Here is a 24,575-nt window from a genome sequence, read left to right as displayed (position 1 = left end):
CATTACAGAGACGGCGAAAGACATAGACGAAGATATTTTGACGATAACAAGAGTTTATGTCGAAACCATCAGTAGATCTTCCTTTGTTGGCTTAGTAAAATCTGCTGCGAGTCTTTCGAATTCTGGTTATAACCTCAATCAGTAAGGATGCTCCTCATGATCCGAGGTGAGCACATTGAAGAGAAGATACACCTTCATCACCATCACTAGGCAAATTCACATCTCCAACAATTTCCTCTGCGGTGGCATTACTTTTTTGAGTGAAATTTAGTGCTCGAAGCTGCTCTGATGTCCATCTCTTGGGCCGTTGAAGAAGCGCGTGTAAGAGGGTCGAGTGGGAAGATGCTGATGATGATGACTGCAGATCCATGTGAGCTGAGCATGAAAAAAGAGAGAAGTAAGTTCTTTGATGTTGTAACTTTGGAAGAGAAGAAACGAGGAACAGACAGAGGAGAGAGATGTTGACCTCATAGGCAGCTACACCTGATTAGATAATCATGCTTTTATGGCTCGCAGATTTTTGAACGATAATTTTACCTATCCGTGAGATTTCTGCGAGACATTTGGCGCTTTGCACTTCTGCTTTAGTGCTCAGGGAGCGCTGCTTTTGTCTCACTGAGCAGACCTGAGCACAGACTGAGCAATCTTGGAGCTTCCTAAGCTGCTCACTGAGCAAGGACAAGCATAGGATAATTACGTGAACCCAAATAAAATATTAGGTGCCAAGATTATAGTCTTACCCAGCCGCATCACTTGGCCCCCACCTGCTATTGCTCTTTGATGCCCTTATATTTTAACTAGCATATTCTAAAGAGAAACAGGGAAAAGTCCCTCACTTTCTCGCTATAACCTGGTAGGTCTGATGGATAATTTCGAGCAGAATTGTTGGTTCGATTAAAAGGTATCCCCGCCGTTACTGCCGTTAAAGACAATCATGCATAGTGGTAATGAGTCCATACTGTAGAAATCAGGCTGGTATCTTGTGCTTTGCACTGCTTTGCCCTTTAACCAGATGTGGGGAAATTGCTTCTGTTTGTTAACTGGTCTGAGCTCTCTTGATTCGATTCACTGATATAGATACCTTCCAACTGCTTCCAACCCTGTCGGTCCACAACAACTGGTTGCCTTCGACCATTCATGTCCAACCGCTCTAATGCAATCAGTTTCCAACTTTCCACTCTAGCGCAATCAATTTCAACCGCTCTAGCTAGCAATATAGTCCGACAGCCTTTCACAACCACTTGACCGTTTAAACGGAAACAGAGTGCTGGAGTAACCACAATATCTGGGGAACTAGTTGCCCGGCGACAAGACGGACCGAGTCTCCACCGGCGGCTAAGAGAGCTTGTCATTGGCTGTCACTCCACATCCTGCAAAGCCCTTCACATCGCACTAAGACTATATCCCAATTGTCGGTGCCTGACCCATATGGCATCCAGGCAGCTGCTAGGCCTGAATAATTAGCTGTTAGTTACTATGTGACTGCCAAACTAGCCATGCAGCTATAGAGCCGACCTCAATGTCGGCTCCTAGTCAGTTCTTCTTTTCTCCTCCAGAGGGAGCAAGAATATATTGATCTTCTATGCCTAGATAGGCTTCATCTATTTCCCCACTGAGCTCTCAGCAGCCTTACGCCGAGAATATAGATAATATCTGCCTCACTACATATTTAAAGTTCTAAGAATCATTTTGTTCTTCTTGTTTCGTTCGTTGAAGCTTTATTGCATTGAAAGACCCTCCATACAGTTTGTCAATACAGTCTTCGGGTAAAATGATTCCCAAACTTGACGAGCTGCCGACACTCGTTCTGTCCTTGATCTTTGACGATGTACGGGATGTCTTCTATATGCGATGATTTCTATTGCTCATGTCCCACAGATCTATCTCTCATCGCCTAAAACTCTGCGAAGTTTATCACTAGTGAACAAGGCGTGTTATCATGCTGCCGTTCCATTCCTTTACCGAAATCTAGCACTCCAAATCTCCTCTCGCCAAAAACTCCGCGAGGACTCTGCCGAACTCGAAGAAAATCCTTTCCGCAAAAAGTTCTTGATTCATGCTCGGTGTCTCAAGGTCTGGGGCCGTATGCCCTTACTGGCCGAAGAAGAGGATACAGCAGGCTCCCCCTCTTCCGATCGGGAGGAATTGGCTGCCGAACCTGCCCATTCAGAGGAGTATGACGCGGAGTTCGGGGGCGTTTTTACGGTTGATCTGCCTGATGGGTCGGCAGAGGAAGTCTCCGAGGCCTGGAATCCTCTCGCTTTGGTGATTCAGAAATGCAAGCATATCACCGACCTTATCTGGGTTTGCCGGAATCAGCTGCCGCCGTGTTTATTACAGACTATTGACCAGTACCATCCATCCTGCCGACTAGACATGCGGTCCTTTCGTCTTCGTAGCCTTGGGGACTCCGTCACCGATCCGCACGAGCTAGACCTGATCCGATCGCCCCGTTTGCACAGTATCAGCGTAAAAACGGTCGGGGTCGATTCAAACGGCAATGTCGATTATAACAGGAGTGCCATTTTTCAGGTTGTCGCACTGGCCCCAAATCTCAGGCATCTTAACATAGTAAGACCTCGCTCAGGAGCATCCCCTCAGCTACTGCGCGCCCGTAACAGGCCGCGGGTGCCCTGGAAAGGATTCGTGCCGCCTTTGAAGGTCTCCAATAAAGGTGCACTCACCTCGCTCACGTATTTTGGGAATCGGGGCATGAAATTGGATGACATACGGGAGTGGCCAAAGTACACCGACCTGTCCAAGATCCGCTATTTAATGCTGGGAGACGTGTCGGATCCTCTGGTGTTCGGTTACATGACGCAGAACGTCAGGTTCGCATCTCTCGAGACGCTCGATATGGGTTTAAAACCGACCACTAATAATCGGGACTTGTTAGTCTCTGAATTGGAGTCTCTCATGGAGCACCTAGAGCCTCTAAAAGAAGTTCGCTTGGCAGGGTATCTGACGGCCTCTGTGCTTGACAGGATTCTCCAGCGACATGGCCCGACACTGCGCAGACTGGCCTTGCATCCCTATAAACATGTCTATGGCCCACAGCCTTCACTTTCAACGATTCGCTCAGAGGAGGTCCGGAAAATTGAGTCTCATTGCCCACTGTTGGAACATCTGAGGATTTCTATCCCATATCCCGGTGTCCTTGCTCCGGACGAATGCGACCTCTCCGACGTTTGTCCGAATCTTCATCGTCTTCGCGAACTTACATTGGACGTCGACAATGGAAGATCGGATCTTCCACTTGATGAGGCCGCTCGGAAGATCTGGGACTTGATAGACAAAGAAAAGGGAGGATGTCGTCTGAGTTGTCTTCACATAGTTGACCTCAATGTTAGTCTCCAATCCTTGACTTCTTCCAACCGTCCCAACTCCCTCCCCTCTCTCGTCTTTCCCCCATTTCTTTTCATCACCTACATTATCCCATACCCCGATAAACTAACGCGCGTAGACCACCACCATCCTAGCGAGAAGAGATATCGAAGGATCCGATGAGGTTGAATTAGACTCGATTGATGGTGACAGAGGGACTAATCAGGGAATTACGGAAAGGTTTCATGGGCTTCCGACAGCACGGTTTCGATTTTGAATTGGTGCTCGATTGATCTCCTTGGTTGCCTTTTCCGCGAAGTCTGCAAATTCTGTATCACGCACATGCAGTGACGATGATTTTGGGGCAAGTCTCGAATCTTGCATGGGACCTGCATCAATGAGACGGTTCGATTTGCCAAACTTCGAGACACCTGGTTGGTGACTTGATATGCGTTTGATACGGGTCACACCCTTCACTTGCGACCCTCAGACTCCAGCCTTTCAAGTCCTCGGTCGACCTTCGTCAGCACACGAGAGAAGGTCTGGAACGCGAGTTTCTGTGATATATCAAATTCACAAATACTTTGAGACTGCGAATTGTACTTATTTTAAAGAAAAATATTTATATTTTCCTATTTGCCAAATATGTTTCAAACTCATCCAACAGATCGGTCACCTGCGAACGATTCCCTACGTATCTTTGCTTGCTAGTCCGCTGCTGACCATGACCAATACCAACTCATTCGTCTGTCGGATTCCTGCATTAGACTTCAAATCCAGGGTACGTCCCACCAGCAAACTAGGGATCCGGCACGCCGCTAGCGGATTCTGCACCCGGTGCTGGATCAGTGGACAAGAACTGGAGTGCTTCATACAGGATCCTCCACCCTCGTACTCCACTGCCGAATGCATCCGGGTCGAATTGGAAAAGCGCAACACCCCTCTCACTTTCGAAGAGCTCATCGTTTGTCTCGCCGTCTATCTCACATTCCAATGGGATGTAATTCCACACAGCAATGGGCACATCCTGATTTCCCAGAGCTGTTCGAATGGTGTTCAGGAGTCGAGGGACTTTGCTGTAATAGTTCGAATTTTGGTAATTCTGGTAATTGCCCCGGGCCGAACGGGGCGTCATCACGTAGACACGAGTGTCATCATTGGCAGTGAAGAGGTCTGGATTCATTGCTGGACCCTGTCCAACTTGGCCGCCGCCGCTGAAGAAATTAAGTACCCGTTGCTTGAACACCGATGCAGAACTCGACCACGACGGGACTTCGAAGAAATGACCCTATACATCACGACAAAAAGTAAATCAGTTATTCAAATCCAAACAAACAAAGAAAGAACAGACATGAGCGCAGTGAGCTGACCATGTAGACCGCTCGCGTCGACACCACTGTGACAACGGTGCATCCGCAGAGGCCATTCGTGCCCACTTGAAACGGTGTATTTCCGAACAACTCTTGCCTGACCACGTTATCAGACGGATCTGCGATACTTGATGGAGTGCCGAAGTAGGGGTCAGGGTTGCCTTGAAATTGATCAATAAGGTAATCCGCGAGTTGGTTCTGCAGAAGAGGAGTGATCGTTCTCTTCTGCAGTGTTTTGAGCTCTTCTGGTGAAGGGTCTGTTTCATTCCACGCCCCTGGTTCCGGTCCAAAGAAGATTCTCCGGTTGCGCTTATCCAGGGGCGCTTGGGTACACGCCAGGTTAGAAGGGCCGCAAAGAGGCCTGCAATCGGGCACGTCAGGGTCGTCGAGATAGGCAGTGCAGGAGTCCGAATCCCTGTGCTCTCGTCAGTCTCTAAATCAACCATATATTTCTTTTGCAGCAAAACTAACTGGCGTGCAAGCAACGCCCGATTCGTCAACCGCCATCCAGACAACGCGGGCGTGGTGGCCGGACTGTCTAACGGAGTGATCCAACAATCACCAAAGAGACATAGAAAGAGCAAAAGGACGCTGAGCGTCCATTTTACGAACGAAACCATGGTGATTCAATGCCAGATCAAATGGTAGAACGGAGCTCTCCAATGCCAATGGAATTATTTTAATATGAGTGCAGCTGAAGTAGACCCATGGAATCCCTAGGGATAGGGTGCCTTGTCTACAGTGGATTTCCGAGAGACAGCATTCCAATTTCCAACCTTCGGACACTGAAGAGTATATCTCCGTCATGTCCTCGTTTACCCAGTAGCGGTTGGAGGTCATGGGCCGACACAAGGTGACATTCGCGTACGCCCGCCTCGAGCGCTGGCCCCTTAGACTGTGATATTGTAGCATCTGACAATGTTAGCGCTCACCGCTGTGGCGTTTGCGTCTGACCATCTCAAAAATCACGATGCTAGCCGTCGTTCATGCAACGAGTGCGAGGGGAGAAAAACTCCTGTCCACTTCAGCCAGGGGCCGAGATTATCCGGCAGCGAAGAAAAGGATGAGACCCCGCGCAGAATGCGGATAGTGGCCTAGAGCAAGTCCATTCAGTTGGAAGGAAGTGATCTATGCTAGTAGTATGGCGCTAATCCCGGAAATTTATGCGTCCTGCAGCTTGCGGGAGTTTAGACTACTGTACATGCAAAGTATGTAGGCGGTTTAGTCTATTACACGTCGCTTTCAGCCGCCCTCCCACTACGAGCCCCGGATCCAAACCCTGTTATCACAAGGGGGAAACGTGGAATGTTCAAGCCTCGGAACTGTTTTGTTTTTTTTTTTTTCGGAGTTAATCTGAGTATAGCATTAGTTCGGTAGAGTGGAAAGTAGCGAGCTCCGCACTGGCTTGGGGGAAGACCTAATTGTTATTATATCACTATCTAGTATTACTATTAATAAGACCACTACCCCCTCCTCTCCACGCTCTTCCTGGCCCGCTTGCCCTGGTGAGTGATACCTCTACTAAGATGAATAGAGGAGAGCGAGGACGTTGTGTATTTTACCTCACTACACCAGATGGGGCCTTCTGTAGCAGTAGCACCTTACTATTGGTGACAGTATCCTCCATTAACACCAGCTGTCAGTCGGCAATGTCCATTCGAAAACGAACTTCTTACCCAGCGCTTTTATTGACCTTCGGCGGAACTCGGCACATCCTGTGCAGAGGCTTAGAGAAAGAATGGCAGATTTTCCCACTAATTTAGGGCAAATATCAGGACAGGAACATTCATGAGGCATTCAGAGATTGAGGGACTTAGTGCCGAGAGATATCAGCCTAATGTCCCCGGTGTTCATTTGAATATTCGGCTCAACTCCAACCATGTCACCGGTATGCTTGTGTCCACTCAGCCACTACTCCAATGTGATTACAGGATATGCCGTGGGTTACATCGGGGCATGGTGCTATTAATTTTTGTTTCGAAAATTTCAATCTAGATCAAGGCCTTGTATGCCTAACGCCGGGCATATGGTTTGGTTATGCACCAGTCGCTGTGGTCGGGAAGCCATGAGACAACATAATGGTCATCTCCTCTGGTTCTGCGAGTTTTCTTATTATGCATTGCTCAGCCAGGCCACCTCTGGGCCATCGTCGACTCCTATCATCACTGTAAGATGAAGTCTTTCGTAGGCGCTGGCTGTTTGCCAGCACTGACGCTTCTTCTTCACTTATTTATTCCTCCTGTCCTCAGTCGGAGCAATGCTGTTGAGATTGATTACTGGCAGACGTCTCGCTGTCCACAATCTTGCAGCATTGTGGGACCTGACCCGTCGCGCTGGACATACTATCATGACGCGAAAGCTCTCAACAACTGTAACGAAACAACGATCTTTCAGATGAACCTGTACAACCCTGTCGCAGACCCCAGGACACATGTACTATATCGAGCTTGCACTACATCCCGAACTGCGACTGGGACCTCATCGGCACCGCACCGGAGGCAGGTTCTCTCTTTCAACACCAAGGCGCCTACAGAGATTCAGGCTGCGATTCATGTCGCTTCCTGGGGCACATCCACCTCGTCCAGTTATGTCTCATCTGTCTCATCTGCAATCAGCCAATTGGCCGACTATCTACAACGGAATTCCGCCTTTTCGACTTCTCTCTTCGCCCGTTCGGGGAACGTTGTGGCAGGCATGTATGTCGGAGAGGAGATTGAGCCAAGCAGTGCGGCTGCCATTGCCCAGAAATTTGTCGAACATGCTAGCTCTGGAACCCTTGAGCGTGGAGCAGCCCAGCTCTGCCGGACATCTAACTCTTCCACCGGATCTCAAACCTTTGGTGTGATTTATGATACCACTGGGAACCTGGCCGCAGTTCAGTCAGCGCTTCAAACTTGGCACAATGCTTCCTGCGTTACCGGATCTCCCGGCAACGCTGACTTGGGACTCATGTCAGTTAATTTAATACCTGGAACTAAAATTTCCGTTGGACCAGGCAGCAAACACGGTGCAGTCTCTGCAAGATCGGAGCTTGTGGAGCGGGCAACCTGTAGCTATATTCAAGTCCAATCGGGTGACACTTGCTACTCACTCTCGCAGTCGTGTGGAATTACACTGGATGAGTTTGAAAGCTATAATGGAGGCTCAAGCATGTGCAGTGACCTGCAAATCGGCCAATATGTGTGCTGCTCCTCTGGTTCGCTGCCTGACTTTGCTCCTCAGCCTTACTCGAATGGCACTTGCTACACCTACACAGTCCAATCTGGGGACACATGCTCTGCAATTGCTGCGACATACCAGATGGAGGTCTCCGTGATTGAGGTGCGTCCGCATAGAAAGGCTCTAATATCTATTGCGCGAATTATGCTGACTCCGTCACAGAACAGTAACAACAACACCTGGGGATGGATGGGATGTTCCGATCTCTTGGTCGGCATGAACATCTGCTTGAGCTCGGGAAACCCACCATATCCAGCAAATGTTCCGGTAAGTTGAACGACGAATACCTCAGTCTTAAGAAGATCTAGAGCTATGCTTATTTCACATCACACATAAGAATGCGGTATGCGGTCCGCAAGTCAACAACACTGTCTTCCCGGCAAACTATACCGAGTGGGCTGATTTGAACCCTTGCCCGCTGAATGGTATGTACTTGTTGCAGGGTCCTCGCGAGCTGACATCGAAATGCTAACATGTTTTCTCAGCTTGTTGCGATATATGGGGCCAGTGGTATGACCTTATTACATGCACGAACCGGGCAAGTCCATGTCGAGAAAGCTAATATATTTCTTTAGCGGGATTACATCAGATTTCTGCACACCGAGCTCGTCTGCCACAGGCGCTCCGGGAACTGCGGCCGCTGGCAGCAATGGATGTATATCCAACTGCGGAACCGAGATCGTTGCATCGGCGCCTCCAGCAAGCTTTGCTCGCATGGGATACTTTGAGAGTTTTAATAATGAGAGGTATGTGCCAAAAAAGAAAAAAAAGGACACCCGTCACGGGAGTACCTGTCTGGAGGCATTTGCTGACCGATCGACCCTTGACTTGCAGACCTTGTCTGTACATGTCTCCTAGTGATATTCCAAGTTATTACACTCACGTGCACTTTGCCTTTGCCAATATCACGAGTGACTACGACGTCAGCGTCGATGGTGCGGCTGATATGTTTCAAGAGTTTCTGCAGACTGAGGGATTCGACAGAATCTTGTCTTTCGGTGGTTGGACATTCTCGACAGACCCGTCAACGTACCCCATATTCCGACAAGGAGTCACTTCTGAGAATCGATCGACCTTTGCAGGCAACGTCGCTAGCTTCATCCAATCCTACGATCTTCAGGGGGTGAACTTCGACTGGGAATACCCTGGCCCATCTATTATTCCTGGTATCCCCAGTGGTAGTCCCGAGGACGGTGACAACTATTTGCTCTTCCTACAGGAAGTTCGCGCACTTCTACCTAGCGAGTACTCAATCTCCATTACTGCACCGGCCTCATACTACTATCTGCAGAACTTTCCGATCTACAAAATGAGCCAGGTCGTAGACTTTATTGTCTACATGACGTACGACCTGCATGGTCAATGGGACTATGGCAATGAATGGACGGATCCCGGATGTCCTGATGGCAACTGTCTGCGCTCTCAGATTAATATGACTGAGACCCAGCAAGCATTCTCCATGATCACGAAAGCAGGTGTACCTGCCAATATGATTATGGTCGGGCAACCATTGTACGGGCGCTCATTCCAGATGTCCGAGGCTGGCTGTTATACTGAGATGTGTACGTACACCGGACCGGACAGCGGTGCTTTTCCGGGCCCTTGTACCGACACCGCCGGCTACATCTCGAATTGGGAGATTAATCAGATCATCAGCAACAGTGAGTGGAGCGGCACGGTCGAAGAGTACTACTCAGAGGTTGCTGGTGACATCCTGGTGTACGACTCGACACAGTGGGTGTCATGGATGAAGCCATCGACGTATGACTCCCGCAGTGCATGGGCCCAGGGTCTGAATTTCGGTGGAGTGTGCGACTGGGCGATGGATCTCAACGCAAGTTACGCTGCCAACGGGACTGAAATCGGAGAAGGCTCTGGGGTTGTCTACGTTCCCCCGGACATTTATTCCTCGGCTTCGCCTACCGTCACTTGTCTCCCGCCGTGCACGTTTGTCTTCCCTCCTTGGACACTGACCACCACCACTACAATCACCCTTCCGGCCACAACAATGACGGTGGAAGAGATATGGCCCTCGGTATCGACGGAAACTAATGGAGTCACTTCGACCTACTATGTTTCGAGTACTACGGTCACGACGATTACACCCCCTCCTGTCACCACGGCCACCATCTCCGTGTGGAACGTGGAGTGGACAGACACGTCAGACAGCATCATATACCTTACAAGCAGCATTGTTCCGCCCCCTTTCACGCTTACTGAGCCCCCATACACTGAGTCTTCGACTACTCTCCCCGGGACTACTTACACCTTTGCACCCGGACCGTATCCCTCGATCTCTACTAGTACGGGCCCTCCTCCGGGCCCACCCCCAGGGTATACCGTCTCTTCGATTGCTGTTACCAGTGGCGCGCCTTCTCCGACATGCACCTCTGGCGAGATTGGCTGCGGTGGTCTCTGCCTACTAGGCTGTGAGCCTGAGATACCCTGCATCGGGATTTGTGGTTGTATCGGCTCAGGATGCGCCGGAGGCGGTGGCTGCATTGGCCCCGGGTGCGATGCCATCGAAGACGGAGGCGGTGGAAGCGATGAAGGAGATGGGGAAGGAAGCACGACGACATGTGCCACCAGCTCAACAGTCACGGACTGCAAAGTTGCATGCTCGGTCACGAACTACGGCGACACATCATACGCCTCCAACTGTTACACGACCGCGTGCTCGACTGTGGTCGCGTGTCAGACGGCAGGCAGCACGACCACGACCGAGACGACAACTGCAATGTGTCCGTTGACTACGCTCTCATACCCCACATGGGTTCCCGTTTCAAACGCACAGATGCCATACCTCGGAACCGACAATGCATGGACCACACCCGGGGTAACTACTTCCACTACTGCGACCGCTTCAAGTGGTAGTGGCGGGAGTGGTGGTGGAAGTGCAACCTCCACGACCTCCGCCGCGTCTTCATCTGCCACACGAAAAGCCCTCATCATGCTGTTTGAGATGGAGTCCGATGACGGGGACTTGACCGAGTGGACATGGGAATGGTGGGTCCTTGACGGTGTGACCACGAGTACGACGGAAGTGTGCAATGTAAGTCCCGATATTGAGGTCTCCGCCGACACGACACCGGGCAGTGACTTGGCCTTCCCGGACACAAACATCGGGCCATTCACCAGCCACGGGATCTCTGGCTGTCAGTATTACGGCACCACGGATGGCGCTACAGTGGGTACAATGACATGTCCCGGGGTGGAGTCAATAACGTGTGAGGAGGATCCGCAGTTCAATCAGATGTTCTCGTGCGGAGGAGGAGTATATCTGACTGCTGATGTGTTGTGCGTGTTCTGAAGAGGGTTGTTGGCAGGTATGCATAGTCCTGTGCAATAGCCTATAAAGACCGCTTAGGGGAGGTGGGAGGCTTCTCGATCGTCAACAAGACAGATATAAATTGACTCCAAATCTGTTACATGTCGTAGTATAGTCATTGGCATTTGATTCTCGAACTAAGCTAGAGTGAGCTTATCTGAAGGCTGCATCTAGCACCATTCAATGCAGATCAGGTCGAAGGCCTTCAGACCTTAGCGACGGAAGTCCCGGCGGGAGCACCATATTGTCGGGACCGTGAAGAAACCAAGATAGTAGTGATTGTGGCCAATCAACAGAGCGCGGCCTTCTCGGCTCCCGTTACCGCCACTGTATTACTGTTGCTATTTACAAAATTTTGAAACTTGCCCAGGTCCGTTTTCTGCCCTAGGATGAGAATTCTATAGCGGTCAACCAAATAAGAAACAGCCGTCAATATCGTGATTTGTGAGGGGTGGGATGCCATGGAGCATCCGGATTGGCTTCTCTAGCAGTTTTCATACTTCTTTTCCGCTCCCTCTTTTTCTCACCAGGTGAGCTTCGCCGTGGTGGTCGTCGCCGCCGCCGCAACTGCCGTCGTTGTGCCACGCCCACATTGTTCGCGTCAAGAGATTGGAGCGAGAACGGATGTCTCTACAGCTAACCTTGGAAACGTGCCTATTGTAATGGACGAACTCAAAACAACTAAGCACCCGGTACCGGGCTCTCCTACCGAAGGTTGGTCTACACATGCCTGGGAGCTCTTGAACTGGTCCCGACTAATCATGGAACGCAGGGCCATGCCATGAGCCAGACACTGTGATTGTCACTTGGGATGGACCAGATGATCCACAAGATCCATTCAATTGGCCTCTACAGAAGAAATGGTGGGCAACCGGACTTGGTCTTGTTGCGAGTTTCGTCTGTTCTATGAACGGGACCATCATCGCGGTTTTCCCACAAGGCCATCAGTGAGGAATTTCACATCGCCGATGCGGCGTTCCCTCATTCCTACTGGCCAACCACGTCCTGGGGAATAGGGGCCGCGCTGTGCCCGCTTGTCTTGTTTCCTGTCATGGAGGACTTCGGAGTTCGACCCGTGGTTCTCGGCACCTATTTTTGCTTCGTCTGCTTTCTGATTCCAGTCGGTCTGGCTCAAAACTTTGCAACACTTATTGTGGTTCGGTTCTTTAGCGGCGGGTGTGTTCCGCTCATGAGTGATGCCGTCGCTGGCATCGTATCAAATGTTTTTCAAGGAGATCGAGCCAGGAGTGTACCGATATGTCTTTACGTTACGATATATCTTGCTGCGACAAGCATGGGCCCAGTGGTTGGTTCCTCTATACTTCAATTCCTTTCTTGGCGTTGGATTGGTCACATCGAATTAATCTGGACCGCCGCCCTTTTTCCTATCCTCATCATCGGTCTTCCCGAGAGCCGCGGGTCGGCTATCCTGCTAGCCAGGGCCAAACGACTGCGCCACGAGGGAAAGAAGGCGTACACGGCAGAGGAGCTTGATCATACACCATTGTATCAGGTTGTCGTCAAGAGCGCGCAACGGCCTCTGTACATGTTATGTACAGAATCGGTGGTTTTTGTTGCTACTCTTTGGGCTGCCTTTAGCCTTGGAACGATTTACCTATTCACTCAATCTGTCGAGCAGGTGTATGGAGAGCTCTACGGCTGGGATGCCATACAGGCGGGATATGTCCAAGTTGCTATTGTCATTGGGGAAATCCTTGGCTGCGGACTTTGCGTGTCCACTAATCGCTGGTACTACGCTTCGGCTGCCCGGAATACCGAAGCTCCGGGTACACCTATCCCTGAGGCTAGGCTGTATGCATCGGTCATTGGAGGATTTTTTGGTGTCACTGGCGGGATGTTTGTGTATGGATGGACATCATACTCCGCCATACATTGGATGGCACCCACCGTCGACTTGGCTATGGTGGGTTTCGGAACTACCGCTGTCGTGGTAGGCAATGCAAACTATCTGATCGATGCATACAGTAAGTATGCGGCGAGCGCTCTTGGGGCCGTCGGCTTAGTCGAGAACACCTCCATCGCTTTTCTCCCTCTTGCTGCGACAGCCATGCACACGGACCTCGGATTTCAATGGGCTAGTAGACGACCGGTTGCGGGAGGGTTTCCTAATAAGGAAAAAGGTAAAGAAGAAGAAGGTGAGCTTCGAATAATGTGGCGGCTCAGTCAAAAACGAAGTAAATCCATATTTCTACTAGTTTGCTAGATTCTCTTCAAAAATCTAGCCTAGTTAGCCTTCTAGTAGGAAAAAGGCCCCTATGACTATAGAAAGCCCTAAGACCCTAGGGTGTGACGGCGCGGCTAAGAAGTCTGGTCAGGTGACCCTGATCACGTGATACTTCCGAATTAGGAAAGGGCTGGGTCGCTCTCGCTTCGATATATCACATCCCTCGCCCACAGTCCTGATTTCAATTTTCTCCTTCTTCCTTCCTCAGCTTCGAATTCTTGTAAAAGGCTACCAGATATGAATTTATTTCGTTTTTGACTGAGCCGCCACAGCAAGGAGGGGAAAGTCTAGGAGAGGCAGATTCCCTAAGGGTATATATATATAGCCAAAAGGCACTTATATATATATTTCTTAAGAAATAGCAGTTTTTAGAGGGAACTACTAAACTGAAAGGGATTTTTTTTCAGGGAAATCCCTAAAAACCAGCTGATTTCCTTTAAGTACTTTGATATTATCCTTATACCACTATTCTAATACCTATTGTCACGGCCTGGCACCTAGGGTGCATTCTAAGAGCTAAACCGCTGCGCTAAGGGCAAAAAGACCAGGATTCTAGGACAGAGTCCTAGAATTGCACTCACTATATAAGGAGCACTGTGCCGTCACACAAGGTACTAGAAGATGATGTTATTAGTGCCAGTTATCCTATCTAGAGATCCTCTTTTTTTAGCTAATCTTTCTTTTTAGTTAAGAACCTGCCAGGTTAGTTTAGCATATATGTCACGGCGCTAACGCGGATAAGAGTCACGTGACCGAGGGAATATCTTCATCGCCCAGTTCCGAGCCTGCTGTAGCTCTTCGAGCTACGTCCTGTCTATAGAGCCTGCCCGTACCAGCCTGCCAAACAGCCTGAGACCCGCAGATAGATAGCCTGTAGCTAGCCTGAGTGTCAACTACCTAATCAATCTATTTCCTGCATCCTTGCAAGCCTGCACCTTGACAATATATATATATAAAAGTCAAAGATAGAGGATAACTACAGATAGTAAATACCTACTCTTTATAAATTGCAGGGTATTATTCTATAATCTCTTGCTTTCCTTTGTATATTTATTTCTATTCTAAATAGTATCCTATTCTTAACATGTTTCTCTATTATAATTCTTGTTTTTATAAAGAGCTCTTTGTTTTTATCTTTCCTGCTTTAGCTAAGATTTCTTTATTGATAGTACTATATCCCTCTAGGCCATAGATTATAATAATAATGCAAAAATAACTCAGAGGGTATTATAGTAAAAGAAGATATATATAATGACTTATAAGTAATTACTCTATATATGCCAAAATAAGCAAGAGTAATTTACAGAAGAAGGATACTAGTAAGGGAGATAGGTAGCATCTCTATATAATGCCTACAAGAATCTAAGGATAGTCCCTAATCTAGTAGGACCAGTGAATTAGTCTCCTTATTTTCTATTAGTCTGCTGTCAGGGACTCAACTTAGTGCTGTATCAAGCAATACATCGAGGCTGAACTATAAATGCTAAGTACAAGGAGAGAAAGGAAGAAAATATGAAACCGTGGGATGTCCGCGTGGGATAAATAAGTCGCATGCGGACAAAGAACTCGCATGCAGACAAAGAACTCGCATGCGGACTCTCGTGTTCACATGACACAAGCGTACTCCAACCCCGTGACATCTGCCTTTTTTTACTACAGTAATAAGGGTTTCAAACGCACATATTCTTTGTCCCTCATTTTGTGAGCCCATCGCAAAAAGGCGGGTGGGACGTTAGGAAGGTATCATATAAACCTTCAAATGTGGCCATAAGGCAATATAAAGACCAGGTGAGCTGCTGAGCTGAATCACATAATGCTCAGTGATTACTCAGTGAGTGCTCTGGTATACTCACTGAGCACTCACTGCGCAACTCCCGAGCGCCCTCATTAAAGCGGCCAGATCCAGAAGAGGAAATGGGACGGCCGTCGCAGAAATCTCAACCGTAGTGGGACCTACCTAGGTAGGTACCTCCCAGGGAGGCAACGAAAGTCATTATCCATCGCCTTGGAACCTTAGAAAGAAAGATAAAGATACCTATTAAAGATAAGGTAGCTTCTCGCAAACTAACAGAATCTTAATAATCTTTATCTTGATCTTGATTTGTTTTTGTTAATAATAAACTTCTCTTTTCGGGGACCATACCCAGAGTCAGCCGCAAACAAAAAAGGCCGTGCCCAGTAATTTAGGTACCAATCTATCTGGTGATGAAGTCACATATTGAAGTAAATAAGGTACACGTACATGTACAGCACTGTACAGTTCCTGATCTATATACCTTACTCATATCCGATAGGCAATTGAGCCTTTCGAAACATCTCCAGGTCTTGTGTGTTTGTTGGATATATCATTTTTTAAATGATTTTTTGGTATAGTTATTTATTAGAACATCACATGGCGTTCCCTGGTCACTCCGGATTTTTATGACAGATCGAGTAGTAAAGGTTTAAGCTAGACATGTCATGGAAAGGGAAAAACCTGAATCTGAACTCCGGAAAACATAGACCGGTCCCCCCCAGATGTCCAAATCAATCAATTCGGCTTCATTTGCTCATCGCTCATCCATCTCCCCATCAATCATTGAATCAACGTCAAATTGACAATTGACATTTGACAATTTCCTCTTTTTTTTTGTTTGTTCCCTTTTAACGGTTTCCGATTCCCCTGCTCCCCGTTTATGCCCGCGACATCACACCCCAAGCGCGAATCTTGTTGTCAGTGTAACCCGCAAACAGAGTCTGACCGTCCGCACTCCAGGCCAAGCTGACACACTCGGGCTCCCGGCTCTTCTTGCCCTTCTCGACGTACTCCGGCTTGAGCTCGTCGACCTTGCTCTTCTTCTCGAGGTCGAAGATGGTGATGCTGCTGCTGGTGGCGGCGCACAGCCAGTATCGGTTCGGAGAGAAGACGAGCGCGTGGATCTCATCACCGGCGTTGAGGGAGTAGAGGTGCTTGGACTCGTTGAGATCCCACAGCATGGTGGTACCGTCCTTACCACCGGAAGCGCAGAGGGATCCATCGGGAGAGATGGTAACGGCGTTGATGTAGCCAGTGTGGCCGATGTGGTCGGTCTGGAGGCGGCAAGAAGCGAGTTCCCAAACCTAGACAATTCCAATCAGCTTAATGCCTCGCCAATTGAATTCTTAAAAACAACAGCAGTGAAAGTTGATAGGTCCATCAGGGCATGTGGTGATTTTTTGTCTCATGGCCTCGAAAGGCTCTGAAGTAGCAAATACGTAATATGCAAAACATCCTTTGGAATTGACAAAAATAGTCGCGTTTTGAATTCGACGGGAGCGAATTCGATGGAGCGTACCTTCACGAGCTTGTCCCAACCAGCGGAGACGATGACGGGGTTCTGAGGGTTGGGGCTGAATCGCACGCACGACACCCACTCGGTGTGGCCCTTGTCGGTGATGGTGTACTTGCAGTCGCCCAGGGTGTTCCACAGCTTGATCGTTCGGTCACGAGAACCAGAGACGATCTGACGGTTGTCGGCGGAGAAGGACACGGACAGAACATCGCTGGTGTGGCCGACGAAGGTTCGGGTGGTCGTTCCGGTCGAGAGCTCCCACAAACGCAGCGTCTTGTCCCACGAGGCAGACAGCGCATAGGCACCGTCCGAGGAGATGACCTATATATGACGGACGGCAACCTGTCAGCCGGAAACAATTCCTTCCACCGATGCAAATGTCTTTTTTTTTTCAGCAGGTCCATGCACGTACACAGTCGGAGACGATGTGGGAGTGGCCGACGAGTCTTCGCTTCGGGTAACCGTAGGCCTGGTCGTCGCGAGTGAGGTTCCAGATGATCAGGGTCTTGTCGCGACTGCCCGAGAGCAGCATGTTGGGGCTGTCGTCGCACGGCAGTCAGAAATAATCCTTCAAAGACGGCGACAGTTGACAGTTCATGGCGAGCTTACTTCTCAAGCGAGGTAGCCAAGCTGGTAACCCAGCCATTGTGGCCCTCGAGGACTCCACGGAGGATCAGCTGCTCAGCCATGATCAAGGTTGGGGAACAATCAGGGAACCTTGAGACGGAGAAGGGAGGAGGAAGGGGTTCGAAAGGGCTGGAGCGATGTCGTTGGACTCTTGCCGGCTGGGATAACGATTATTTTCACGGAGGGGACGGAGCGAAAGAGCGAACGGGGCAAGCCCTAAGCGCACTTTGCTCGGCCTTTGTGTGGGCCGCTCCGTGCCCTAACAGCCGAGATGCTGAGTCAGCAGTAGTATCACCGTATCTACTGGCTTGACCTACAAAGGTACCTAATTCAACAGAAGAACCCCATATAGATTGGAAAGAAAATGGGAAATCGAATATCTTGCCATACTATCAATCTACACACGTAGTCAACATGCCTAGTAAATATTTCCTACCTAATAAACTAGAACTATAGAAACAACAAGCACCTCAGAACGAAATCCGCCAGCCTAAATGAAGAGGCATATATAAGTTATGTATCTAGGCAATGACAGTCTTTCTCTTGCCTTCCTCCATCCCCTTGTTTTTTTTTTTGCTCTTTTGTCTTCACGAACCTCTTTTTCTATTGCTCACCTTTCTTCCTTCTATCTCTCGCCCTCTCTTTTATATAAATAGGGAAGAAATTTCTTATTCAAAGAAAAAAAAACCAAACTGTTTCCGGATTGACGTCATGGACGAGTATAAGAAAACGGAAGGGCAAGGAGAAAGAGAGGTGAGAGAGGCCGAAGCAGGAGAAAGAGAGAAACTAAGGAAAGAGAAACGATGAAAAGAAAAAGGCGAAAAAGAAAGGAGAAGAGAGAGGACAGAGTGTAAAGGACCTATTCAGTTCCTTTACCTAGCTTCCCACCTGAAAACATAGTGAAAAAAACAGTCATTTGCCGCTTCGTCACTACGTGATGGACGTAGTAACGAGTGGCATTGCCATGCGGCTTTATGACAGCGATAAGTATGCCTGCTGTGGAAGAGGCAAATACTTAACCATGACGATGGATTCGCCGGAAGAGTCGTACCTCGTAGACCACGCTGAACCCGAGATCTCCCCTGCCGTGAATATCATCCAACCAGCCGAGCATTATCAGGACGGCGCGCTCGTTAGCCTGCGGTGGAGCCCTGGGCAACAGGCGAGAGGTGAACAGAGCTTCAAGAACTGGAGAGAAGTCAGTTTCCCGCTCTGGATCGGCAGATAAAGACGCACATCGCCTCATAATCCGGCTCCTGAGACCAGGACATCTCGCCCACCGCCGAAGTGGGCGATTTGTATCGCGTGGTGGCACGAATGCCACAGGGGCGGTGGCCAGGTCCGCCAGTTCCGCTTCAAGCCCGTCGGCAAGAGCCAGGTAGTTATCAGTCTGTAAGGGATAAATCAGATCTCGAGCTTCTTGAGAGGACAGGTTTCGAAGGAGGTTCGCTGACTGGATGTTCATCCGCCCAGGACCCGATGTGGACGCCGGTGTGGCGGAATCGTCGGGCGAAGCGGCCGGACTGCCTGACTGCAAGTCAAGAAGAGATATATTAGCATTCTGATCAGCCCCAGGTTTCTTAAAGAAGCGGCTCTCCACTCTGGAGTGGCGATTCAAGGATTCAGGGTGAAAAGAGAGCAAACGGGGATGAGTTGTCATTCGCCACAATAGTTGCTCATGACGAACTCCGGAGAGCTGCATGTGATGGATCTCATTCATGCAAAGCCTCTTCTCCCTGGAGAAGAGCTGCAAATGGCTCTGAATGAGTATGTCTATTTGGGCCACAACGCGGCGACGTTCCTGGAAGGTTGTTCTGCTCCATATCAAAGAGGCACGCAATGTGCAGCAAAGAAAGAGCTTGCGTTTTGCAGGGGGAGAAAGCAAGCAAATAGCCCCCAACGAAGGACTGAGGGCCTGAGACGGGGGCTGTCTTACCTGAGCGCCGTCCTTCCTCCATCTTGGGAGGCAGGAATGATCCCTGACTTCAGAAGGACCAGGTTGTCTCTAAACAGAGACGACAGGCATGCAGCTATAGCTGATAGCCTGGTAGTGTGCCGCGATGCAATAGGGGTGAAGGATGGGGTGGCCAGCTCGAATACGCCCCCTCCCTCTCCCAGACCGGGCGCAGGCCACCTGAGCCAACGAGGCCGTTGTGACCAGTTGAATCGGTAGATTAGGGACACTGTCTATGCTAGGCAGTCATAATATCAGTATGCCATCCAATTCCCTAATACAGCATGTCTCCAATGGCCTTGCACATCCCCCATTAACATATTAGTATCCTCGGCACATTGTTTGCCAGTGTAGCTTCGTCGAGGCAGCACGTAAATCAATGCCAGTTACCGGTGTGTCTGTTCGACTGTGCTGAAGTGATGTTCTGCCAGGGACGTATCTGCGCTCGAGCACCAAGCGCCTGCATGTGGTGCCCCTCACACCCTTGTTTAAAATATTCAGCCGCGAACCAAAAACGCTGCAGAAAACCATCATCTCGTTTGTCGAGTCCAGTTCCAAACCACTGCAATGCTTGAAGTCGACCATCTTGACTCTTATTATTTGATTGCAATAAATAAGATGCTGCGAAGCAGATGATGATGTCGATTTTCTGAGTGACCTTTCGTGCGAGAGCGATCTGTCTGGCTGCAAGGAGATCGAACCGCGAGGCATTGATTTGACAAAAACAGTGACGTTCACTGAGTTGTTCTCTTTGTGAGCCTTTTCTTGCAAACTGTTTTGTGAAGAGACACTGAACTCATAAATTGGAGATGAACTTGGCACATCCTGACAATGACTGGTTGCATAATAGTATGCGATGAGCCCCGACGATAGAGAGCTGAGAAAAGTTGACAACATTAAAAGAAAAGAGAAAAGAAAAACGAAGAAGAGGAAGCTTTCACGACTGAAATGCGTCTGATAAAAAAAAATCACCATCTTAATGGACGAAACAAAGAAGAAAGCGATCTTCACTGGTTGCAGTTCGGCCTTGACTCGACGAGACAATGAACATGCACACGAGAGAGAAGAAAATTCGGAGAGAGTGATGATACCTGTCAATATGTCAATGTCGATGAGGCAAAAGCCAGAAAACAGAGAACCCTGCTTCTCTCTATCCATGGCAACCTGTTCGTTACCAGGACAGGACAGGACAGGACAGGACCGGAACCATATTAAAGAGAAAGAGAGAGAGCTGACGAGCAGATCTAGCGGCAGAAATGTCCAGAGGATTCGTTCCCGACATCAAATCAAAAGCATCGAAAATGTCAGGCATCTCTTTACCCATACCCATTCATGACGTTGGCAATCAGCACTCGATCATTGGACATTGCCTCGCCCGGCGGGCACTGTCGTAGTGCACTGCACTGCACTGCGAGTGTTCTGTTCTAACAAGTTCCTTTCTCTTCAGGTCGAAGTGCATGATCCTCTGACTGTCGGTGAGAGATCATCATCTTGAGTCGTCAAAGTAAGTAGCTGTTTTATCAGTCATCAGTTCAGTCGCCATCCCTCCTTGGTTTGATTGATTGACGCGGTCAGTTTAAGCCTTAAGGCCGCGGGAGGAAAGGAAAGCCAGCCTTAATAACGGGGAAGGGTCGCCCCGGAAGTTTACTATTACCAGCATTAGGTATAATACTAATACAGACCGCTTTTAGGTAAGGGAAAGCATTCTTCACCCCATGTTTTTCTCTTATTATTACTTACTCCCAGCAAGAAGAGAGTTTATTCTTTCACCAATCTCAGATAGCTAGCTAGTAGGTACCTACATGGCTAGCGAATTAACTGCCTCAGCTCAGCTCAGCTCTGACTGGAGGTTGACAACATGCACGAGTGCCCAGATGCCCAGTATGCCTGTCTGGCTCTGACAGTCCGAAAGGACTGCGTCAATTAGGATTCTAGGATAATGATCAATTATCGATGGCCAATTGGAGATGCAGTGTTGTTGTTGTTGTTGTTGTCCTCTTGCTTACTATTACCACTCACCTCTCACTGGCGCATTATCTTCTCGTTCCCGCGTCAGCAGGCATCACCAAACCCGAGTCACATTCCTCAACCTGCGTGATTACGATTGCCTGTGTCACTGCATGCATAACTCTAATCGGAATCGGATAGAATACAGCCTGGAGGGAAAGCACGGCGCGCTGCATATGTGGCGCACCGCTTCTCCTACGCACGTGAGATGTACTGTACGTATATATACAGATCTAGACTACCTAGGTAGATACGGGACTATTACAAGACCTAGGTAACAGGTCACGATTCACGTCGCGACCTCACGAGTTAAAAATCTTGACATTGGGCATCCGTCCCAGCCCCCCTCCTGCTTTGAGGTCCTTCGCGGCCTGGAATCCGGATGCGCTCTTGTCCTTCACATGCTGTCTCAACATGGCCAAGATCTCCGAGTTGGCCCATCGGGACGGCACAGGGCGGTAAGCCGGCTTGAACGCCCCGACGGTTTGTGCCCATTCACCTGACTTGGCAGCCCCTTGCTTCCACGTCTCGGTCGGTGTGTCCTTGACGGCGGAGCCAGCGTCTGCTGCACCAGACGAAGCCGTCGCCTCTGCCGCCTTGGGCTCTTGCGTCGCCCAGTAGTAGATGTCCCAGTCATTCTCGTCGAGGAAGCGGTCGTATTGCTCCATTTGTTGCGGCGTCATATCGGCCAGGTATCTGTCTGCGAAGGTGGAGAGGAGCAGATCGGTCTCGAGAATACCTCTCTTCCGACTCTGGTCTGGAATGGTGAAGTCATGTCGTGTTAGTTTAGCCTAGCCCTGTTCGCATATCCATGCCCACGAGAAAAAAAAAACCTACAAAGTAATCTTGCCCTCATCGTACTGGGGTCTTCACCCTGCCGCCGCAGCGGCTCGACCTTGAACGAAATCCCCTCCATCTCGCCCACATCCAACTCGGGCTTCTTCGGTCCTCCAGGCGTCTGCCTGCCTCCGGTGAAATGCTCAACCTTGCCGGGATAGGGGTGGTCATTGGTCTGGGTCGATGTCGTGTTGGTCACATGGGGATTGAGCGGGCTCGATTTCTGGTCGGCGCGATCGTTCAGGCGGACAACAGAGGTTCCGAATGCACGGGAGTGCGTTGTAGTCAGTTTGGAAGAGTGGAAGGCGGTGGAGGACCGCAGGTAGCGGACCACGAATCGAGACGACGACATGGTCTTGTCCATTGACACCGGACGGTACTGGCGTATGTATGTATTTGAGGAATGGAAGTCAAACTCGGTTGCTGGTTTGATCGAGGCGAGATTGACATCATATCATTTTTTTTCTGGTAGTTTGATATGTTTGCATCGTCGGAACAGGCTTACTTAACCTCGGCAGTGATCTGAAAGGGTAGGAGTTGGTTTGATATCTTCTCTTATTAAAATTATTTAAAATTTGATTTTATTTTATTTATTTTTTTTTTGCTGAATATTAATTATCTTTTCGCAGTTAAGATTGACCAGTTGAGAGTGCTACCCTGCGTCAGTGTGCAGCCGATGGCATCTTGATATCGACAACAAAGAACTGTGGACATGTAGGTATTTACCTGAAGAGGTAATGGATGCAATCAGGAATCTTGTTAGGCTCGATAATAGGAGATATGTTGAAAGAGAAAAGGGGAAAAAAGAAAAGAGAGAGAGATGATTTTCAGCTGGTACCATGAACAATTATCCAGTAGGAAGCGCTTATACTTTCCATTTACCCGTGGGGTTTCTATCTTGTGATTTCGTTTGCACTTGAAACGATTGAAGAAAAATACTTGAATTGAATATTAGCTAGTAGTATACTAAATATTTTGACATTGCAATGGATACCAGAGAGAGACCTTCATCTACACGAATTTCCATTTTTCTAAAAGGTCATATGGTTCACTAGCTGACAACAGTATTTATGATTACATTTCTACGTCTACTTAGGAACTAAAAATATTCCAGTCTTATCCCTATGGATGCCTACTGGCAAAAATCTTTGTGGAGCTTTTCTAGCAATCAAATATGTCTGTCGATTCTCAGACTGTACTCCTTCTCTTAGGAAGCAACTTGACTGAAAATTATACAATAAGTCGCTCTATTGAATTTCCACAGCAGGACCTGCAAGATAAGGCCACCTACCTATAACCGTGAATACTATGAAGTCATTATAAAAATCGAATTTCACTCATTGATGGCGATGACGGTTAAGGAAGGAGATTCATGCTCTTCCATTTAGCCAGTTACCTAAATGACCAGCCCGATGTTACGTCCCACATTACCATACACTAAACCCCTCCATCGGTACAGCGATGGTACTGTATCGTCAGGGTCCTGTAACTGGTAAGGCTGTATGGTCCTTGTAACGTTGTAAGACTGGGTCGGTTTAAGCTAAAACTAAGAGATTTAGCGCCCGCCAATGCCAATGGGGGAGGCCCAATCTGCCTGAATTAGGGAGTTGCCCCCGGGGGATCCATCGATCCATTTCACAGTTCCCGCGCGGTTGATCCATGGTTGCGATGGCTTGATCGTTCGTCACTAGCCAGAGTCTATTTTGCTTAGGTGTTATAATAATAATTATAGTCTTATAGGTACCTAATCGATACTATTATCCCTTTCTTTGTACGGGGTATGCAAGACAGAAAGAAGCTGTACGTAGTACTCTGTACTCCGTACATCCTTCCCTCCAACCCTGGCTTTACGACATTGCACCGCATGGCATTGCGTGGGACCGCCACATTCGTTTCAAATCGAGTCCTTCTCCTCCCCTCTTCTCTTTCCTCCGTATAGTACGGTACATATGCAGTTAAATCATTTATCCGTCCCCCCCTTGTTCATGTTCCCCTCCTGTCGGGAATGAGTTTTTTTTTTGGGAATAAGAAAAGAAAAAGAAAAAGGACCCTTGCTTTGCCAACAATAAGCCGTAGTCCTCTACCGTATGGGTCTAGATCTGGCAATTCGTCACTATCTACAGTATCTTCTCATCAAGTCAATTCGTTCTAGACCATCAATTCCAGAGCGAGACAGCAATCGTGTCAAGCCTGCGGTCAAACGCAGTATGTACCCCGGCTCTGGTTGGTTAATTACCTAACGATACATATTACTCGGTTGCAGAGAAGGAAGTTGCAAGGTAACCAACATCTGTTAGGCAGGTCCATTAATCCATTGGCCATGCTTTAATACCTAACTAGTCTGAGGCTGGAG

At 48.8% G+C, this 24,575-nt stretch overlaps 9 protein-coding genes across 9 annotated transcripts; 4 read left to right on the top strand and 5 right to left on the bottom strand.

The window, feature by feature from the left end:
• Window positions 1–54: 54 nt before the first annotated feature.
• Window positions 55–370, bottom strand: VTN77DRAFT_3930 (uncharacterized protein; the record flags this gene model as incomplete). Its single annotated transcript, XM_069419933.1, has 2 exons — window positions 55–122; window positions 193–370. The coding sequence occupies 2 exons, from the start codon at window positions 368–370 to the stop codon at window positions 55–57; spliced, it is 246 nt and encodes an 81-aa protein (XP_069278048.1).
• Window positions 371–1,771: 1,401 nt separating this feature from the next.
• Window positions 1,772–3,601, top strand: VTN77DRAFT_3929 (uncharacterized protein; the record flags this gene model as incomplete). Its single annotated transcript, XM_069419931.1, has 3 exons — window positions 1,772–1,828; window positions 1,879–3,345; window positions 3,464–3,601. The coding sequence occupies 3 exons, from the start codon at window positions 1,772–1,774 to the stop codon at window positions 3,599–3,601; spliced, it is 1,662 nt and encodes a 553-aa protein (XP_069278047.1).
• Window positions 3,602–4,123: 522 nt separating this feature from the next.
• VTN77DRAFT_3928 (uncharacterized protein) lies at window positions 4,124–5,314 on the bottom strand (the record flags this gene model as incomplete). The annotated part of the gene is made up of 3 exons (XM_069419930.1): window positions 4,124–4,612; window positions 4,695–5,109; window positions 5,166–5,314. The coding sequence occupies 3 exons, from the start codon at window positions 5,312–5,314 to the stop codon at window positions 4,124–4,126; spliced, it is 1,053 nt and encodes a 350-aa protein (XP_069278046.1).
• Window positions 5,315–7,844: 2,530 nt separating this feature from the next.
• Window positions 7,845–11,223, top strand: VTN77DRAFT_3927 (uncharacterized protein; the record flags this gene model as incomplete). Its single annotated transcript, XM_069419929.1, has 6 exons — window positions 7,845–8,015; window positions 8,076–8,180; window positions 8,251–8,338; window positions 8,399–8,423; window positions 8,489–8,659; window positions 8,748–11,223. The coding sequence occupies 6 exons, from the start codon at window positions 7,845–7,847 to the stop codon at window positions 11,221–11,223; spliced, it is 3,036 nt and encodes a 1,011-aa protein (XP_069278045.1).
• Window positions 11,224–11,903: 680 nt separating this feature from the next.
• VTN77DRAFT_3926 (uncharacterized protein) lies at window positions 11,904–12,192 on the top strand (the record flags this gene model as incomplete). The annotated part of the gene is made up of 2 exons (XM_069419928.1): window positions 11,904–11,955; window positions 12,014–12,192. 2 exons carry the CDS (start codon window positions 11,904–11,906, stop codon window positions 12,190–12,192), a joined length of 231 nt encoding a protein of 76 aa, XP_069278044.1.
• A 100-nt stretch (window positions 12,193–12,292) lies between these two features.
• On the top strand, window positions 12,293–13,465 carry VTN77DRAFT_3925 (uncharacterized protein; the record flags this gene model as incomplete). The annotated part of the gene is made up of 1 exon (XM_069419927.1): window positions 12,293–13,465. One exon carries the CDS (start codon window positions 12,293–12,295, stop codon window positions 13,463–13,465), a length of 1,173 nt encoding a protein of 390 aa, XP_069278043.1.
• Window positions 13,466–16,159: 2,694 nt separating this feature from the next.
• VTN77DRAFT_3924 (40S ribosomal protein RACK1) lies at window positions 16,160–17,486 on the bottom strand (the record flags this gene model as incomplete). The annotated part of the gene is made up of 4 exons (XM_069419926.1): window positions 16,160–16,585; window positions 16,801–17,118; window positions 17,210–17,336; window positions 17,407–17,486. The coding sequence occupies 4 exons, from the start codon at window positions 17,484–17,486 to the stop codon at window positions 16,160–16,162; spliced, it is 951 nt and encodes a 316-aa protein (XP_069278042.1).
• Window positions 17,487–18,439: 953 nt separating this feature from the next.
• VTN77DRAFT_3923 (uncharacterized protein) lies at window positions 18,440–19,382 on the bottom strand (the record flags this gene model as incomplete). The annotated part of the gene is made up of 4 exons (XM_069419925.1): window positions 18,440–18,612; window positions 18,661–18,814; window positions 18,879–18,955; window positions 19,361–19,382. 4 exons carry the CDS (start codon window positions 19,380–19,382, stop codon window positions 18,440–18,442), a joined length of 426 nt encoding a protein of 141 aa, XP_069278041.1.
• A 2,305-nt stretch (window positions 19,383–21,687) lies between these two features.
• VTN77DRAFT_3922 (uncharacterized protein) lies at window positions 21,688–22,586 on the bottom strand (the record flags this gene model as incomplete). The annotated part of the gene is made up of 2 exons (XM_069419924.1): window positions 21,688–22,142; window positions 22,223–22,586. 2 exons carry the CDS (start codon window positions 22,584–22,586, stop codon window positions 21,688–21,690), a joined length of 819 nt encoding a protein of 272 aa, XP_069278040.1.
• Window positions 22,587–24,575: the final 1,989 nt, after the last annotated feature.

Source organism: Rasamsonia byssochlamydoides, assembly GCF_041956645.1.
Source record: "Rasamsonia byssochlamydoides strain NRRL 3658 unplaced genomic scaffold VTN77scaffold_28, whole genome shotgun sequence".
Classification (NCBI taxonomy): Eukaryota; Fungi; Ascomycota; class Eurotiomycetes; order Eurotiales; family Trichocomaceae; genus Rasamsonia; species Rasamsonia byssochlamydoides.
Note: the sequence above shows the minus strand (reverse complement) of the source record. Positions and strands in the feature narration are given on the sequence as shown.